General features: G+C 45.3%; 1 protein-coding gene across 1 annotated transcript in view; it reads left to right on the top strand.

Annotated features, from left to right (window-relative positions):
* BRAP (BRCA1 associated protein) overlaps window positions 1–20,347 on the top strand; it is a 252,112-nt gene that overhangs the window by 203,241 nt on the left and 28,524 nt on the right. The window contains exon 10 of the mRNA XM_085633526.1: window positions 7,135–7,224. Coding sequence (XP_085489652.1) covers window positions 7,135–7,224 — 90 coding nt within the window. The remainder of the gene's footprint in view (window positions 1–7,134; window positions 7,225–20,347) is intronic.

Here is a 20,347-nt window from a genome sequence, read left to right as displayed (position 1 = left end):
CTCTCAAGGTATTTCTGCCTTAGTGATGAGAACTCCCAAGGGGTTGGGTAGCTCTCCCCACTTTCAGCTGGGGGGGACGCGTGTTAGACCTGTCAGCCCTTTGGGTGGTCCCTCCTCATCATTATTTATTTTATCCCACTTCTGCCTCAAACCCTGTTATAATTTTTCCTTTTTGGGAACCACCAGACTTTTTAGTGTTGATGCAGGGTCAGGGAGCCATTTTCCCTACCCCTGGAACTTCTGTCTGAGGGCCTGAGACACAAAATGGTGGCCACCCATTGTCACCTGTGACATCACCAGAACCCACTGGAGGTTTTTAGAACCTTCTGTAACATTCTAGAACCCTGTGACAGTGGGAGGCAGTTTAGAATGTTGGGAGGCCATCTCAGTGTGGCAGTTGGCATCTGACTGGAGAGGAGAGAGGACAGAGATAGAAGGAGGTCGGAGTAAGGCAGCAGGGGTGGAAACCAGTGCTTGGAGTGGGGTCCAGAAACCCACCCTTGATGCTAGTCCCTACTGACCAAGCCCAGCCTAAAGCCCTGTGTGGGACCAAGACCAGAAGAACCATCTTAAGGACCTGAATATTTGGAGCAGGCCTTAAAGAGGAAGAACAGCAAGCTCCTGACCTGTTCAGCAGTGTCCTCCTGAAGTCCCGACGTCGAGAAGCCTGGAGACCTGGGGCCTGAGGTAGAGAAGCGGCGCTGACAGAAAGCAGACGTCGTACCCGGAGCCGCCAGAGGTCGAGTGAGGGCGCCGACGGAGGTCGTGGAGAGGCACCGGAGGTCGAGTGGAGATTCACCCGAGGTCGAGGTGAGGGCGCCGACGGAGGTCGTGGAGATGCGCCGGAGGTCGAGTGGAGATTCACCCGAGGTCGAGGTGAGGGCGCCGACGGGGGAGTGAAGTCCGCCCACCGGAGTCGCCGGAAACTGAGGTGAAGCGCGCCGGAGGTCGGGAGTGGAGATCGCACTCCGGAGACACCCGGAAGCGGGGAGGCCGTGTCCCTGCGACGCCGGTAGGCGACATCGAGTCGAGACCGCCCAGCGACATCGAGACGAGGCCGCCCAGCGACATCGAGCCGGAGCCGCCTCACGACATCGACACGGCGCCGAGCGGAGCCGATCATCGTGAAAAGGGCAGTAAGTGGTAGAGGGGGCGTCTGAGGCCCTGTGGAGCCCTAAAAGACCATCCTAGGGGTTAAAGGGGTGTTAGAACCAGCCTGGGAGTGCCAGGGGTGAACTGAGACTGGTGCAGTGACATCTGTGAGGGGCTGTGTAGTTTGGAGGGCCAGATCTTTAGGTTACCCTGGTTCTGCCTCAGCTTAGGCCCCAGCCTTGACCAATCTAGGTGGGACACCCCCATGCCACCCAAATGACCACAAGCTGTATATGGGCAAAGTAAGACCAAGTTACCTCATGAAAATGATCTGATCTGTAATTGTCATTGATTGCTTTTCCTTATTTATTGAAGGTGCTTTATTTATTGTCTTCCACTAATTTATTCCTGCACTGTATTTATTGTCTGACTGTATTTATTTGCCGTCTGTATTTATTGCACATCTATTTATTCTTTGCTTAAGGAGGACCTGAACCTATTTATTGAAATTCCAAAGTAGCATTGTTTATTTGACCTGCTCTTTTAAAGGAAAATCCTATTGTATTGTATTTATGTTATGAAACCTGCAACTAAGAGAAAATAAGATAAAGACATATATATTTTCAACTTGACTTCCATAATTTTTACGGTGTAGTGTCGTTTTTGGAATGGATGAACGCATGGTTATTGTGAGGGTGTGACGTACGCTTAACACGGTGCCTGACCCCCAACCGCTCGAGCCAAGCTACCACGGTGCTGGGAACATGGTGACTGCTAACCCGGTTGCCCGGTTTCCAACAATACCGCACATAGGTCTACCTCCATACTACCTATGCTCAAGGGGGTGGTAAAACATGCGCCAGAGGTTTTTAAGGACCCAGCCAGGGCCAGGGTCATTAACCCACGCATAGAGAAAAAGTACAAAGCTGCCCCCACAGATCCTGCCTGTATCAAAGGGCCAGCGCCACTAGATTTCCTAGTGGTTTCCACTGCACGAAAGAGGTCAAATTCCCAGGCGTCGGGCGAAGCACCACCACCTGACAAAGAGTCAAAGCTACTGGACGCGTCAGGAAAGCGCACTGCGTCACAGGCAGCCAATATATGGCGTATCGCCAACACCCAAGCGCTATTGGCCAGATACGATAGGGCACATTATGATGAATTAGAAACCATAATGCACCACCTCCCGGAAAGATACAAAAATAGGGCCAATGAATTAATTCAAGAAGGTAAGACAATAACTAACACCTCCATACCCTGTGCCTTAGATGCAGCAGACACAGCCTCCAGGGCCAATAATACTAGCGTCCTCCTCCGTCGCCATGCTTGGCTGAGAATATCAGGTTTCAAACCAGAGGTACAGGCCTCCATCCTAAATCATCCCTTTGACCAAGAATACCTATTCGGCCCAAAGGTAGATGAGGCCCTCGATAAAATGAAGGACACTGATACGGCGAAATCTATGGGAGCCCTGCAGTCACACCCTCCTAGGCGCTCCTTTCGCCGCTCTTCCTTTCGGAGTACATCTAGAGGCTACTCCTCAGATAGCGCGTCCACTTCCTACAAATCCCCCACTCAGTCCACCTTCACAAGGGGTTATCAAAGAGGCGGCTATAGGGGCAATAACAAGGCAGAGGCAAAACAAATAACGCCCGCTCTGCCACACCGCCTACCCAATGACTTCCCCCCCCCCTGCTCCATCCAGACCATCCCACTCCGGTCGGGGCAGACTAGAAAAATCTGGGAGACCCTCACCTCAGACAAATGGGTGACCCAAATTATTCGGTCAGGATACTGCCTGGAATTTACATCTACCCCCCCAAACATTCCACTCAGGCAACGCCCAATGTCACAAGAACATTCCACATTACTAAAACAGGAGGTAGTCTCCCTCCTGCAAAAACAGGCAATAGAACAAGTTCCCGCCAATTAGCAAAATTTAGGGGTCTACTCCCTATATTTTCTAATACCAAAAAGGGACGAGACTCTACGACCTATTCTAGATCTCCGGCCCCTAAACACATACATACACTCAGACCATTTTCACATGGTAACGCTTCAGCAGGTACTTCCGCTCCTCTCCCAGAACGACTTCCTCACCACACTGGACTCGAAAGACGCATACTTTCACATTCCGGTACACCATGCTCACAGAAAGTACCTCAGATTTGTAGTGGACGGGCAACACTACCAGTTCAAGGTGCTCCCATTCGGAGTCACAACAGCACCAAGGGTATTCACCAAGTGCCTAGCGGTAGTGGCGGCACATCTCAGAAGACAGCACATTCACGTCTTCCCATATTTGGACGACTGGCTGATAAAAGCCACATCCTACAACCAATGTGTACACCACACCGCCACTACAATCCAACTACTTCACCAACTAGGCTTCACGGTGAACCACCAAAAGTCCCAGCTAACACCATCCCACATAAAGCAATACCTCGGTGCCACCATAGACACCTCAAAAGCCATAGCCTACCCCAATCCGGCCAGGATTGCAAGCATTCAGGCTTTGCGTCAAAGATTCATACTTCAACACTCCCTTACAGCAAGAGTGTTTATGCAACTGATAGGGATGATGGCCTCTTGCATTTTCATAGTGCCCCACGCAAGACTCCAGATGCGTCCACTCCAAGAGTGCTTAGTGCGCCAATGGAACCAGGAACAGGGGCAACTGACAGATCTGGTGTTGGTAGACGGTTGCACCCATCGCTCTCTGCAGTGGTGGAACACCACAAACCTTTCCAAAGGTCGACCGTTCCTGGACCCGGTTCCACAAATAATACTAACAGACGCATCGCTCTCCGGCTGGGGAGCTCATCTATTACACCTCACAGTGCAGGGCACGTGGATGCCGCAACAAAAGTTACTCCATATCAACCATCTAGAGTTACTAGCAATCTCTCTAGCCCTAAAATCCTTTCAGAGACTGATTTTAGGCAAGGCAGTCCTCATTCGCACAGACAACATGACGGCCATGTATTACATTAAAAAACAAGGCGGCACACACTCTCCACAGCTCTCTCAACTAGCACAGAGCATATGGAGATGGGCAATTCCACACAATTTTTCTCCTAGCCCAACATGCCCCAGGAGTCCAAAACACCATGGCAGATCTGCTCAGCAGACAGACGCAGCAGATCCACGAGTGGGAACTTCACCCGCAGGTTCTTCACCCGTTCTTTCAAATGTGGGGGTATCCGCAGATAGACCTCTTCGCCACCCACGAAAACAAAAAATGCCCAAGCTTCGCCGCCAGATATCCACACCCATTGTCCAAAGGCAATGCGATATGGATGAACTGGTCAGACAAATTTGCGTACGCTTTTCCACCTCTCCCACTAAATCCATTAATGGTGCGAAAGCTACAACAGCATTCCCTCACACTGATCCTAGTAGCTCCAACATGGGCCAGACAACCGTGGTACACCACGCTGCTGGAACTCTCGGTAGAACCACACCAAAAGCTACACCTCTCACCATGCCTCTTAACCCACAACCATGGAGAGATCAGGCACCCGGACCCAGCTCAGCTCAACCTTGCGATCTGGCTCCTGAAATTCTAGAATTCGGACACCTAAACCTTCCCCCTGACTGTATGAACGTCATCAGAGAAGCTAGACGCCCTACCACTAGAGCCTGCTACGCTGCCAAGTGGAAAAGATTTGTTGTTTATTGCCATAACAACACAATCAATCCTCTAGACGTGTCTATACAACACATCATATGCTACTTACTCCATCTACAAAGGTGTAACCTAGCATACACCTCCATTCGGCTACACCTCACAGAAATTGCAGCTTACCTACAAAACAGGCAGCACCTATCACTTTTTAGAGTACCTGCCATTAAAGCCTTCATGGAAGGCCTAAAACGAATAATTCCCCCCAGAATACCACCCTCACCTGTGTGGGACTTAAATATCGTTCTCACAAGGCTAATGGGGCCGCCCTTCGAACCTTTGCATAAATGCGAACTGCAATTTCTCACATGGAAAACAGCTTTTCTTGTAGCCATCACTTCCCTTAGAAGGGTAAGTGAGATACAAGCACTTACCATACAAGAACCTTTTCTTCAAATGCACCAAAACAAGGTTGTTCTCCGTACCAACCCAAAATTCCTACCTAAAGTCATTTCCCCTTTTTACCTAAACCAATCTGTAGAATTACCGGTATTTTTCTCGCAACCTCAAACTGTTGCAGAAAGAGCTCTACACACACTAGATGTCAAACGAGCCTTACTTTACTATATCCAAAGAACACCACCTTGCAGAAAGACCAAACAACTGTTTGTCTCTTTCTCTCCGCCACACAAGGGCAACCCCATCTCAAAATCAGGGATATCTAGGTGGATTGTAAAATGCATCCAGATTTGCTACCACAAAGCAAAACGAACGCTATCCGTTCCCCCTAAAGCCCATTCTACACGAAAGATAGGGGCTTCTATGGCTTTTCTAGGGAACATCCCATTAGATGTTATCTGCAAAGCAGCTACATGGTCAACACCGCACACTTTCACTAAACATTACTGTGTAGATGTGCAAACCAAGCAACAAGCTATTGTGGGCCAGGCTGTACTTAAAACACTATTTCAAACCACTGCAACAGATACCGGTGGTCGCCGCTAAGGTTGGGAACTGCTATATAGTCTATGCAAAAGTGTGTAATCTGCAGCTCGTATGCCTCGAACGGAATATGCTACTTACCAGTGTGCATCTGTTCTTGGCATGTAGAGCTGCAGATCTACACACGCCCACCCGCCTCCCCGGCTACCTGTATCTGTTCCAGTCGATCTTGTTTAGATACAACACACATGGGTTTCTTCACTGTTATTGCTACGCTCCACCTTTCCCTGTTGGCGAAAAACAATCTGAGGATGGAGCCGAAGCCCATGCGCAATACGATCCAAAGGAGGAGTCACCGACCTCGTGACTTCCAAAGACTTTCCAAGAGGAAAAACAAACTGCAAACATCCGGGCCCAACACCAGATGGCGATCTATGCAAAAGTGTGTAGATCTGCAGCTCTACATGCCAAGAACAGATGCATACTGGTAAGTAGCATATTCCTTACTGAAGGCTTGGTTACACAATCCCTAGCCTGGTCCTTGCTTTTCCTGTCTCCTGATCACCAGTATTACCAAACACCTTCTATACATACTAGGAGCCCCGCAATTCCAACATATAATCTGGTTCAAGCTCTCCCTTCTAGCAGAGGTGAGGCATTAAGTAGACATTTCTTGGGTTGCTTTGCTGATTCACCTTTCAGGAGCACAGTGAGGTCATGGGTGTCTTCTTATGATTGCACTTTTGGCAGGGCTCCCTCCATCTGCCCCATTTTGCTAGCTTGAGCGTAGTTTTGCCAACTCCTCTGCATGCCTGTGCTCTGACACAGGTGGCTACCATAGTGCAAAGGCGATACTCACCAGTCTTCTTTTACCAGGAGGATGGCACTTCACTCATCTGCACAAACCGAAGCACATTGAATTCATGCTGTTTCCTTAGACAGAGACTAAGCTGATACTCAGCAATTCCAACGCTTGAGTGCCACCTTGCTGTCCAGCTACTCTCACTTCCAATAACTTTCAATCGGCTGTTACAGCTGCATGGCTGGTAACAGTCTGTACTTAAAACCGTAACATTTGGTGCATAATCACTTGTGGTTTTTTTGTGTGGTTTTTTTACACTTGGTTAGTTTCGAAAGGATAATTTATTAGGATTTACACTTCCACCTCCAGCTGATCGCAATATTCATATTCTCTTCCTGTCCATATTATTGCAATTTGTCTGATCATTTTTGCTGACATTGCTTAATTTCTGTATGTTCAGGAGGATTCTGCAAATAATTTTTTCCTCCTATACCATTGATAATGAGTAAGTTAACCACCAAGGTGCTTTACTTGTACTTTATTTTGTGGTACTTTTTGTAGCATGTAACTTTGTTACACAAAGGTAGCAGTAACAGGAATATAACTGTGTGTTCTCATTAGTTTTTTTTACCTCTTTCCTAATGTATGTTCTGTTTTCTTTGTGTTTCTGTAGTACTCCTATTTATTAACAAGCCAACTGGAATCCCAGCGCATCTACTGGGAGAATAAAATAGTGCGCATAGAGAAGGATACTGCAGAGGAAGTAAGTGCTGAATCAGCAAACAAGTATTTTTTTAAAATCTTTTCCAAAGCATTTTGTACATGGGGTTGCTTCAGTTTGGGATTTCCTTTTTTTGCATTTTATTATACTCATCTGTGTTGATATGTAGTGCTTGATCAATATTATTACCCTTTCCTAACCCTGTAAATAAGTGTTATTGTTACCCAGGTTAAATGGTATTCATTTCATTGGCCGTTAAAAGATTAAATACTGAGCCAACCATGTTGATTAAAACCTGTTATTCGGCCCAGCAGCAACATAAGTTCACAGTGAGTAATGATGATCCCTGAACTCACCACTTGGAGATATCAGCCCGAGCTCCTGTGCCGCCCATGAGGCTTCTAATGCGCCACTGCCTTCCAGTCATGGCTGACCCCCACCATTCCAAGACAGACAGACACTGGTTTCACACACTGCGCCGAACTTCTCCACAAAACACAGAGCCTTGTCTGCCACTTTGGGCCGGATTCAAAGATTCACCCTATGCCCTATGGAAAATTTCAGAGCCAAGGCAGATTGCATCAAAACACTTGGTGCTGAGGGTCAGTATGGCTCAGAGACTCATCAACCTGAGCCATTCGGCACTGCGATAGTTCAACGCCCTCTGGTGGGTGGCCATCTTAAGTCCCGTCAAGACCCTCTTCCACCGCTGCCTCCTCTGCGGCTTCTGCAGATTTCAGCCAATCCTCAAGCGTCTGCAGGAACATTTGGATGCTCTCGGCAGTAGCAGATCCAGCCAGGCACTGATCTGATCCTGGCGAAACCTCCACAGGTGCCAAAGTACTATGTTCCTCATAAGAGGAAGTTGACTTTTGAGGAGGCCATCAACCCACCAGTCCTCCCAACTTCAAAAAGGCCTATGAGACACGGCCGAGCTACCGCTCTCCTGCCTCCTGCTCGTTGTTCCCCTTCCCTCCCTTCTCCTCCTCCTGTACCTCTTATGTTGCCTTTATTTCTTTATTTCTTTTAATTCACTTTTTTCAGTTCTATAATACAAGCGAAAGGTACAATTACATTATTCATGCTGTATACATATCTCATCTACAGGGTGTTGGTATACATACAGGGTTTAGTTTACATACATCGTGTCACCCCGCAGGGACCAGTAGGGAGAAAATAACACGATTAAGTCAATTATCAGGAGACATGTCTGCTGGGTCTTCTTGTTAGTTTTCCAATAGATATGCTGTAAAGGGTGCCCATCTGTCTTTGGGCATAGACGGCGTTGGGAGTTTCTCCGCATATTGAGTCAACTGATCTTTACTGTATGTTATATATTTTAACAATTGTGCAAGTTGTGGTGCTCTTCTACTGCCCCAGTTTTGAGCTACTTTCCTTTTTTTCCAGCAGGAGTGCAATCGCCACTAGTCTCGGATTCTGTGGTTGTAGCCCTGCAACAAGACCCAGCAGCCATAATTACGGGGTGCACGCCACTACCTCCGTTGTCCTATCCAAAAGTGCCTTAGTTACCTGCACCCAGTAATCCTGTAACTTCTAGCAATACTACGCTAGATGCATAAAGTCTGCGTCTAATGTGTTACATCTTTACATGTAGCGGACTCCCTCAGGCTTTATCCATGCAACTGCACCAGAGTGTAGTATAGCTGTTGTATATATTTAAAATGGATGATTCGTAGGTTGCAGTTAGCTGTCAGGTTCCCAGTTAGTGTGCAGCAATATTCCCAATCTTTCCTTGTGATTGGAGTGTCTAGTACTCTATTCCACCTCTCTATACCTCTTCTATATTGTGGGGCTGTCTCTGCCTACATTGCATTATATAATCGGGTGACCAGTTTTGTTCGAGACGAGCTGTCAAGCATTACTTGTAACTGTTTCAATATCTGCGGTGCAGCTGGGTGTAGTGAATTTACAGTTCTAAGGGCTTTGTTCAGTCTGTGGTTTGTAAATGTCAGTATAGGAGTACTATTTTTATGTGCAGAGACAGTTTCCAGGGTGATAAATGCACCATCCGGGTTTGCATCTCCCATAGTGACAACACCTATGTCTGCCAGGAGGGGTTAGCGCTTTAGGTTCCTGTGTGACTGATATGCTAGGGTGGTGTGCCAATGGCAATGCAGGGCCAAATAGTGGTATTTTCTCAGCATGATTTGCCATTTTCTGCCAGGCCTTAACCGTACTGTCGGTTGTGCTGAATTCCCTTCTGGGGTTCGTTGGTGCATTTTTGACAATAGAGCTGTGAGTGGCATGGGGTGTACCGCTTCTGCTTCTACTGCTATATGGGGGAAAAAGTGCGGGAGTACCAGTAGTGTGCAAAGTGTGCCTTAGCGCAAAGGTAGAATAGATATAGGTCCGGGGCCCGAACCCCCCACCTTGTGCATATGGTCCAGTGAGTACCTCCCAGCTACAGCGGGGTTATTTACCCACCCAAACCAATCTGATCAGGTTGGAGCGTAGTGCGGTAAAGAATGCTTTTTTAGTCAGGTTGAGGGGAACGTTGGTAAACAGATAAAGAAATCATGGGAGCACTACCATCTTTATAATTTCCACCCTTTCTGCTAGTGTCAACTGTAGTTTTATCCATCGGGCCACCTCGACCTCCATAGTCAATAGTGCTCGGCCGTAGTTCTCTTTGAGTATTATTTCGGGTCTTGGTGTATCCACACACCCAGGTACTTAAATGGTTCAATGCTCCATTCCAGCGGGAAGTCCAGGTCGGTGGCACTGTGCTATCTGTTAGGGGAAATATAGGTGATTTTTCCTAATTTGCTCGAAGACCGGAGAGCATTTCTTATTTGACATCCTCCTTTATCAAGGAGCTTAACCATTCTTCCGGGTTTCGGACATAAGGCACCATATCGTCTGCCTATAGTATTCTAGCCAATTGCCGCTGCCTAAATCTTAGTGCTGCGTCCGCATGTTTGTGCTGCACTGTACATGCCAGGGGTCTAATGCAAGCTCAAATAGCATGGGGGACATTGGGCAGCCTTACTGCATTCCTCTACATATCGGTATTAGAGAGGAATGAGTGTTTTAACCCATATTCTAGCAACCGGATCAGTGTACAATAAGCATATCCATTGTGTAAATGCTTGTGGCATGCCTATACTGTGTAGCACATCAAACATAAAAGCTCCATTTTATAGAATCGAAAGCCTTAACTGCATCAAGCGGCACAGCTTTAGCTTTAATGTCCGGATCCACTTGCTGCATCACAGCGAATATTGTTCTTAGGTTGTGCGTAGTTGAATGTTCTGGGAGGAATCCCGATTTATCCAGGAGCACAAGCGCTGGCAAAAGTGGCCACACCCTGGTCGCTATTATTTTAGCAAGTATCTTCGTGCCTATGTTTAGGAGTGATAACGGTCTATAGGATTCACATCTCGCTGGATGTTTGCCTTGCTTCAATAAGGTTATACTAAGGGCTCTGAAGCATTCCTAGAGAAATAACTCAGGACAAAGGAATGCTATTTCCAAGTTGTTTATTCCAAGAGAAAGATCCCATCCATCAGCAAGCAGGCAACAGCAACAACTGATAAAATACAGAACCTTCTCATGCCTAGAACATCATGACGTACCTAGGATTCCAATATGACATAACATAAGGCATTCATAAGATAACATGCTGAGATAACTAGGTAATACCACACATCTCCCTTTTTTACAATTTAATATGAAAAATATATCGGTACACAAACCATTAATAATTAAACAAAATCAAAGAGAGATCCAGGTCGCTTAATTACCCAGGATGAACTTCTAGAAATCTTAGATGCTTTATCCACAAGAAGCTTGGGACAAATGGAAGTATGTTCTTCAGTTGGTGAATTGACATCTTTATTACTGTCAAAATTACCCTTGACTACCACTACTCTACTTAGGTTCCAAATGCGATGATTTTGCGTTTGTATTGCATTATTAAAAACCTTAATGACTTTGATGGGTTTCATTAATTTAGATAAAGAGCTCCCTACCATTCCAGGGCACTTAATCATAACCCAATCACCTACTTTTACTTCAGTTTTCTTTACAGCTTTCTTGACATCAAAATACTTTTTCCTCTGCCTGGCTTTTTCTTCTTCCATTTTTTGTACCAATGATTTGTCACACACACTCTCTTTCCCTTTTCCCAATTCATATTTGTTCACCCAAAATGGTTCTACACACGTATTTGGCACTCTACCACGAAACAATAAGAAGGGTGTTTTTCCAGTAGTTGCATGTGGAGATAATCTATACTCCTCTACCTTCATCATAACCTCTTTTTTCCAGTCTAAAAGTAGGGATTTAGCTAACACAATGGTTTCTTTAAGAACTTTGTTAAATCTCTCAACCATTCCATTTGCCTCGGGATGGTAAAGAGAACAAGTTTTATGTACAATACCTTTTGAAGATAAAAATTCTTCCATGTCCTTAGAAATTAATTGTACACCATTGTCTGTCAATATAGATACAGGTAAACCTTCTCTAGCAAACAAACTTTTCAAACATTGAATTACATTGTTAGAATGGACAACAGATAAAAAGAAAATCTCAGGCCATCTTGAGTACATGTCAATGACAACCAATAAATAAATCTGTGCCTCTTTACAATGTATAGGCCCAACAATATCTAAAGCTATGTCTTGCCAAGGCCTACTAGGACGCCTTCTTTAAAACCATTGGGTTGCACATGTGTACACTTCAATTTGTCACTCAGAGTGCATGGAATGCAATCTCTGATAACACGCTCAACAGTTTTGTCCATCCCAGGCCACCAATATGACATCCGTAATCTTTCTTTACTCTTGGATAGTCCGGAATGAGAGGAGTGAACCAAATCAACCAATTCCTTTCTAAGACTGTTGGGTAGAATTAATCTTGTGCCACGAAACAACAACCCATTCTCTACAGATAGCTCATTCCGTATGACCCAAAATGGTTTTGTGAATTCCGATCCATCCTTACTACTATTCCATCCTTTTTGAACTAAAGACATTACTTCACACAGAGTTGTATCAAGAGCTAACTCATCACACCACCTTTTCTCAGAAATAATATCATGGTCCACAACACACACCCATTCATCCTCATTGTCCGATCCATCTTCATGTGTAAATTAATTGGTAACTAAACGTGACAACACATCAGCTACTCCATTGTCAATTCCAGGAATGTATTTGACCATAAAACTATATTCTTGTAAACCAATGGTCCATTTGGTTATTCTACTAGAAATTAAATCTAAACCCTTTTTACTAAATATTTCCACCAAGGGTTTGTGGTCCGTGTGTACTTCAAAGTCTAAACCCCAAAGAAGCTTTTTTAATTTCTTTATTGCCCAAAACACTGCCAGTGACTCTCTTTCTACAGCAGAGTAGCGAGTTTCAGGATCCCTGAAACTTAGTGTCAAGAACATTATAGTTTGCATACCAGTGGGACCAGGTTGTTGTAGCACAGCTCCTAACCCCTTCTCACTGGCATCTGTAACTAGAATGGGTTTGATTGCAGGATTAAAGCTTCTAAGAAAAGGTGCCTGATTGAGCTTTTATTTGATGGCAATAATTTCCTTCTCACAGCTGACCACACAAAATCTACACCTTTGCGTAACAAACATCTCATATTGACAGTAGAATCATCAAAACCCTTCACAAATTTTGCATAATACTCAATCATGCCTAAAAATGTCATTAGTTCAGACTTATTTGAACACATTTTCCTGATGGTTTTGATCAAACCTTCTTTGGGTTTAACCCCTTCACCAGTTATGTCATGACCCAAATAATTGATTGAGTTGGATCTAAATTTGCACTTCTCCACTTTGGCAGTGAGATTATGGTTGCACAAACTCTTCAATACAGATCTAAGTCTTAAGTCATGCTCAACCCCATCCTTAGCAAAGATCAAAATATCATCTTGATATATACATACACCAGGAAGACCCTTAAGAACACTTTCCATCGCTCGCTGAAATACAGATGAAGCATACACCAATCCAAACGGCATCCTTATGAATCTAAATGTGCCGAAAGTTGTAACAAAAGATGTATAGTCTCTGCACAATTCTTCTAATTCAATCTGGTGGTAAGCAGATGTAAGATAGATGGTTCTGAAAACCTTTGCACCATCAAGTAGAACCAACAATTCAGTAATGTTTGCTAAAGGATATCGATCTACCACTACACATTTATTGAGCAGCCTCAAATCAATTCAGAGACGCAAATCCCCATTGGGTTTGCGCGCAGTGACAAATGGAGCTAACCATTCTGTACCCTCAACTTTTTCTATAATTTCCCAATCCTTCAATTTTAATATCTTTCTTTTCATGTCTTCCCTAACAGAGAGGGGCACATTCCTAACTTTACAACAACTTAACAGAATTTTTTGCCGATAACCACTTAAACATCCTAAATTCTCTTTAAAAACATCAGGAAATTCTGTTTTCAAATTGCATACAAATTCAGTATCACTATTTGTTTACCACCGAACAAACTCTATCTGTAACTTGTATAAGTGGTATAGCATTAGGATCCAGAAACACCCCCAGATCACCTTGGTGTATCCAGCTGATTATACTGTCCCCTTTCTTAGACACATACATTTTCCCAGAGACCAATCTGTCCTTAGATTCTATGAGCCCCACAAAATATCCTTGTAGTTTAATAGGCTCACCTCCATATGCTAAAGGGATAATGGCTGGTTTCATTAAAATACATTTTTCTTTAACTTTTTATCATAAAATTCATTGGGGACTATAGTAATTTTAGCATCAGAGTCAAATAAAACTCTAGTCCTTTCCCCTTCAGCCATAATCTCATCAAAGGGACAAGATTTGTTATTGGTTTAATTTTCAACCTGACTCACTATCTGTCCACAGTCAAAATCTTCAGAGCCAGATCCACCCTTACCACCTTCATAAAGTTCCACCTCCTTAACCTTGGGTCTAGGTCTACTTTTACATAACACTATAAAGTGTCATTTTTTCTTACATTTAGAGCAGGTTTGATTAAGTGCTGGGCACTTTCTATCATTATATTGGCAAGGTGCCCTGCTTTGCCACACCTGTAACACTTTCTCTCTGTCCTTGTTTTAACATATTCTTTCTTATCCTTTAAAATTTTCTTTTCGGACGTGTCTTTAACCACATTTACCTTTAGATCCTTCTCAGAATCTTTTTTTATGACCGCTACACATTTAAGTGGATGTTCTATTTGCTTAGCAACTGTTAAGACTTCATCAAGAGTGGGCTCATCTCTCAGCCACAATTCCTCTCTGACCTTTTCAATGCTCCACCCGAACATAAATTGATCCCGGATGCGCTCAAATTTACATGATGAAGTGAGTTTTCTTAAATGAGTCACATACCCTTCAATTGTCTCATCATTTCCTTGCATACGCTTTGCAAATTGATATCTTTCAATATTGTACCAACCTTGGGAAGGAAGTGCTTGTCAAGTTTTTTTTATACAGATTTCATAGTCATTCAAGTCTCTGGCTTCTGCGGGAGCAAGATCGGGTAAATGGTCAAAAAACTCTTGTCCTTCAGACCCTAAACAATGAAGGAGCAAAGAGGACTTCCTTTCAGCCCTAAGTGAAGGACCACAAACCCTAGCATATCTTTCAAAAACTAACTTCCACTTTTTCCATTGTATGGGTGGCGTTCCAGGACTGGATAAAAAGGAAGGATCCACTGTAACATTCTGCATTTTACAATGTATAATGAAATTCACAAGTGCCAATTGACTTATTCAACAATACCCTATAAAATAGGTGAAAGTTATCACTAATAAAAGTATTAAAATATTTTAAGTATTGTGTAGGAATTCACAAACATAAATTATGCGTGTCACAGGAAGAACACGCTATGCAGTATTATGAACCACAACATGCAAAAGTGTGCGTGCCACTGGGGTGTCACAAGCAGAACACTTTGAAGCAATTGTTGTGAAGAAATCCACAACCATCAAGTGTGCGTGTCACTGGAATAGCATCTATAACACGCTAACTTTAATATAAGTGTGTATATCACTGCAGGCACTCTTAACAGGAACGCTAATCAGCAAGTGTGCATGTCACTGTGAAGTCATAAAACACGCTGATTTAACAAAAGTGTGCGCGTCACTGAGAAAATCAGGAAACACACCATGTGAAGTAGTTTGCGTGCCACTGATGCTTTATGTATAATGCACGCCGAAATGCCAGTACGAAAGAAATTGAGAAACACTGAAGCGTTGTCTCCAGGTAACGTTGTTGCCAATTCACTGTTACCAGGCAACCAAGGCGTTGCCTGGTGCCGGTGACGCTCAGGTAAACTGCGTGTTGACGAACGTTGTTGCCAATTCTCTGTTACCAAGCAACCAAGGCAATATGGCCGTCACGCTCACTTAAACTGCGTGTTGACGAAGGACGCAGCTACAAACTTGATGTTCACAGAAGAGTGCCGGAACCTCGGGCACTCCGAAGATCGATGAGGTAAGAAAAGAGCATTGATGCAAGTTTATATTTGAATCAAAGCCGCGTTGGAGCTCGAGCAGCCCTGTGATTATTTCTTTAACTTTTCTTGTCAAGCCATAAATCAGTAATAGAACCGAGACAAGCTGACAAGTTTAAGAATAAACACAGTCCATTCAAAACACAGCGTGTCAGTCTGAAGTCACACCATAAAATTAATTCTTCCCAAGGATCACCAAAGACAAATTGCTCAAACAGCTAAGGACCTCTAGATACGAGATGACTTAAATAAACTTCCAGCGTCTGAAGTCACCCGATTATAAATTTCAGAGGCTAATACTTGAATTACTTGCACATCTCATACTCGATCAAGGAAGAAAGTCACTTAAACGGAACAAGACTGTTGATGCTTTTAAAGTCAAATTAAAAGTAGTCTGTTCGCTGCTTAGTTATAAGCACATCCAGTTTTGCAGTGTTTCACTATGCTGTGCATTATTCCGCCATCTAGTGGTTGGGTCCAGAATTGTAGGATTTCTTCTCTTTTTTTTTTTTTTTTCTCGTGGCCCAGGTGGGCGTCGACATACCACCATTTGATGTCCTTCGTGACGTCGACGCGCTTCCTCCGGAAGCCCCCACCTTTGGTCGCCATCTTCAGATTCTTTTTTCCGCCGTTGGTTCTGGATCAACAGGAAGGAGCTCCAAGAACTTTGGACAGAAGAATCGACGAAAGATTGGAATATATCACCGGGGAAGACACCAGAGACCAAGTAAGAAGAAACTCGACTACAGTTCAGAGAACTTCGAAGAATTTGACGTTTTTCGAAGGAGAATGTGCATACAGGGGGCTCCCTGGGCGCGGTGATGGACAAGACTCCGTTCAAATTCTGTGCAAACTGCCACCACATGTACGCGCCAAAGGACTAACACCCGGTTTGCAATCACTGCTTGCCGCTCGACCATCGAAGCGAGGACTGCAGCGCCTGTGCAGCGTTCACCCCGAAGACTCTCAGAGTAAGGGAGAGACAGAGAAGAGCAAACTACAACATGCAGGGGCAGGGGACGCCCCCATCGCTACGAGATTTGGGACTCTCCAGCGGAGAGGAAGACAACGTAGCAGAAGGACCAGAAGAGGTCGAAAAGAAAACATCGAAGGAGGTAAAAGAGTCGTCGAACCCTAAACTCTCCACTGATAATCGCAAAGGCGAGCCAAAGTCCTCGAAAGGAGCAGGGCTGTCGAAACACTCGACGTCGACTACTGCATCCAGGGTCAAACAGACCGTCGGATCCTCTGAGAAGGACTTCCAGGCGGCAAAATCCCAAGACAAGGGGAAGGCGCCGAAGAGCAGCCACGAAAAAGAGGCTTTGACGTCGAAAGGCGAAGGCCCGAGACAGGTTTCGACTTCGACGTCGTCAACCGCGAAGAGGAAGGTCGAGGCCATCGAAGCCGATCACGCGGCAGAGATGGAGAAGAAAAGAAAGAGGCTCGAGGCCGAAATGGCTAACATCTTGCAACGCAAGAAAGACTTCGACGAAAAGCTAAAATTCTACAGCATACCGTCTAAGACTACACCCGAAACAGAAAAGGGAGTCGAGGAATTCGAAGCGCTGAACACACCCGAACCTGGAGAAGAACAGGAAGAGGCCCTGTACTACGGGACAGGCGAAGGGGAAGAAGATGAGACTTACAAAGAGTCGACTTCTTCGGAGGCTCACGACTTGCCGTGGGAGGACTTGACGCCGAATCACCAGAAGAGGGCGTAGATTCATATCCGTCGAGGCCTTCGCCGCCGGACGACATAGGGATCTACAATCAAGTCATCAAAAGGGCGGCTGAGACGTATGGAGTGCAGTTAAAGGAAGAGAAACCCCAGTCTTGCTTCCTCTTGGAGACCTTGCTGCCTTCACAGACTAAAAGCCAGTTCCTGCCCATGCTCCCAAGTGTGCTGGACCAGGGAAGGAGGCATTCAAAGAGCCTGCCATGTGTAGAGCTGTGACTCCACGAGCAGAGAAAAAATATAAACATTCTTCGAAGGACCCCATGTACATCAGAGGGTCAGTACCAGCCGACTCCATCATTACATCCACAGCTCGGAAAAGAGCAAATATACCCACAAACTCTGGCCCTCCACCAGACAAAGAAAGCAAGAGGATGGACATGATAGGTAGGAAGATGGAAAGGAGTGCAGCCATACAACAGCGCATCGCCAACTCCAATGCGCTCATCAACAGACACGCTTACCAGCACTGGGAAGAAGTGGGAGAACTCCTCAAGCACGTACCAGAACAATACCAGATAAGAGCAAGCCATCTGGTAGAAGAAGGGAAGAACATGGCTAATACATGTTCAGCCCTGGACGCAGCAGAGACATCGAGCAGGCAGATGATGCTGGGGATCACGGAAAGGAGACATGCCTGGTTAAGAATTTCAGGGTTCAAGAATGAGGTCCAAAACAACATCCTCAACACACCCTTCAACGGGGAACAACTGTTTGGAACATCAGTTGATGAAAAGTTGAACCAGCTGAAGAAAGATAATGAAACAGCTAGATCTATGGGGGCGCTGCAGTTACGAGGTATGAGAAGAGGAACACCGTCCAGGAGACCAACAGGCAGAGGAAACATCAGCCTGCGGCAACACACCAAACCACCCAGCAAAGTTATCAAGGGGGTAACCAGAGACAGCAGCAGGGACAGCAGCAGCAAAACTGGCAGTACCAGCCCCGAGGACAATCCTTTTGAGGGCGCAGCCGAGGAAGGGGTAACGGCCAGAGGGGAAGTCAGCCTCCCACAGGAAAGTGACTCATCAGCAGAAACAACGCACTCCTGGATGAGACCTCAGGAAGTGCAGAAAGAGACCAGACAAAAACCAGCAAATTAAGACACTTCCTCCAGGAGTGGAGGAAAATAACATCAGACAAATGGATATTAAACCTCATACAATATGGGTACTGTATAGACCTGGAAAGGCCACTGCAAAACAGAAGGCCAACGGTCAGAGTGCGCACAACAAAAGAGCTTGAGGACGGAAGCAAGAGAACTGCTAAAGAAAAGAGCAATAGAAATGGTGCCGCAAAAACAAAGGGGTATACTCAACCTACTTCCTCATACCAAAGGTAGACGAACATTACGTCTAATTCTAGACCTCAGATTCCTAAACAGGTTCATAAAGACTCAAAAGTTCAAGATGACCTCCCTCCAAGAGGTCATACCTCAACTACAAAGAGGAGACTACATGGCAACTATAGACTTAAAGGACGCCTACTTGCACATCCCCATCCCCATCCACAGCAAACACAAACACCTCCTCAGGTTTACAATAGGCACAAATCACTACCAGTTCACAGTGCTAGCTTTCAGACTAAAATCAGCACCAAGAGTCTTCACAAAATGTCTGGCGGCAGTAGCAGCACACTTAAGGAGGAAGGGGATACATGTATACCCATACCTCGACGACGGGCTGGTAAAAGCAAGCTCATACCACAGGTACAGGAAGCACATAGAGATAGTTATACAGATGGCCCAACTGGGGTTTTCGATCCATTCGGAGAAGACGTCAATAGAACCAGAACAACTGAAGAGGTTCTTAGGAGCAGAAATCAACACCATACAATGCACAGTGATTCCATGTGCAAAGAGGACTCCGGCGATATGCAAGGAGACGTGTCTTTACCACAAGGGGCAAGCTCTGATAGTGAGGACTGTGAGCAAACTGATGGGGATGATGGCATCATGCATACATTTGGTAACAAATATTCACCTACACATGAGGCCATTCCAAGAATGGATCCAGCAGCAATGGTCACAAGCGACAGGGAGTTGGGAGGATCTAGTGGTTGTCACACAAACAGTACAGCAAGAAATAGCGTGGTGGAACCAGCAGAACTTAGTACAGGGGAGATCATTCACACAACCAACTCCAACTGTAACCACTACAACAGACGCCTCCCAGAAGGGGTGGGGAGCGCACACAAACCACCTCAAAATAAGGGGGTTGTGGGGACATCAGGATGCAATAAAGCACATCAACTACCTAAAACTCAAGACAGTGTTCCTAGCCTTAAAGGCTTTTCAGAAACTGCTGTACAGGAAAAGAGTACTGATACAAACAGACAACACAACTACCATGTTCTACATCAACAAGCAGGGAGGGACACATTCAGTGACACTCTCCCGGCTAGCGCAGAAAATCTGGTGATGGGCAATCCCCAGAAAAATAGACCTGTTAGCAATACATCTACCAGGGAAGGACAATGTAGAGGCAGACTGGCTCAGCAGACAGACGTCAGCCTCCCACGAATGGGAGATCAACCTACAGGAAATCCAGAAGGTATTCCACAAATTGGGGACTCCACTCTTTGCAACACACCAAAATGTAAAATGCCAAAACTTCGCATCCAGAGTACCGTGCAAACAGTCCCTGGGGAATGCGCTATGGATAAGCTGATCATTGACATTTGCATACGCTTTTCCACCAATACCACTACTACACAGAGTGCTGAACAAGTGCAGGTTCAGCAGCATGACGCTCATCCTGATAGCACCCCAATGGGCCAGGCAAACATGGTTCCCACAAATCATGGAGATGTCACAAACGCACACACACAGGTTCTCCGCCAGGAAGGACCTGCTAACAATGCAAAACGGAAGAGTAATACACCCAGAACCAGAAAGCCTCAGCCTAGCTGCATGGCTCCTGGGGACCTAGAGTTCACACACC

The sequence above is a fragment of the Triturus cristatus genome, chromosome 11 (assembly GCF_964204655.1).
Source record: "Triturus cristatus chromosome 11, aTriCri1.1, whole genome shotgun sequence".
NCBI lineage: Eukaryota > Metazoa > Chordata > Amphibia > Caudata > Salamandridae > Triturus > Triturus cristatus.
This window is presented reverse-complemented; position numbering and strand designations above follow the sequence as displayed.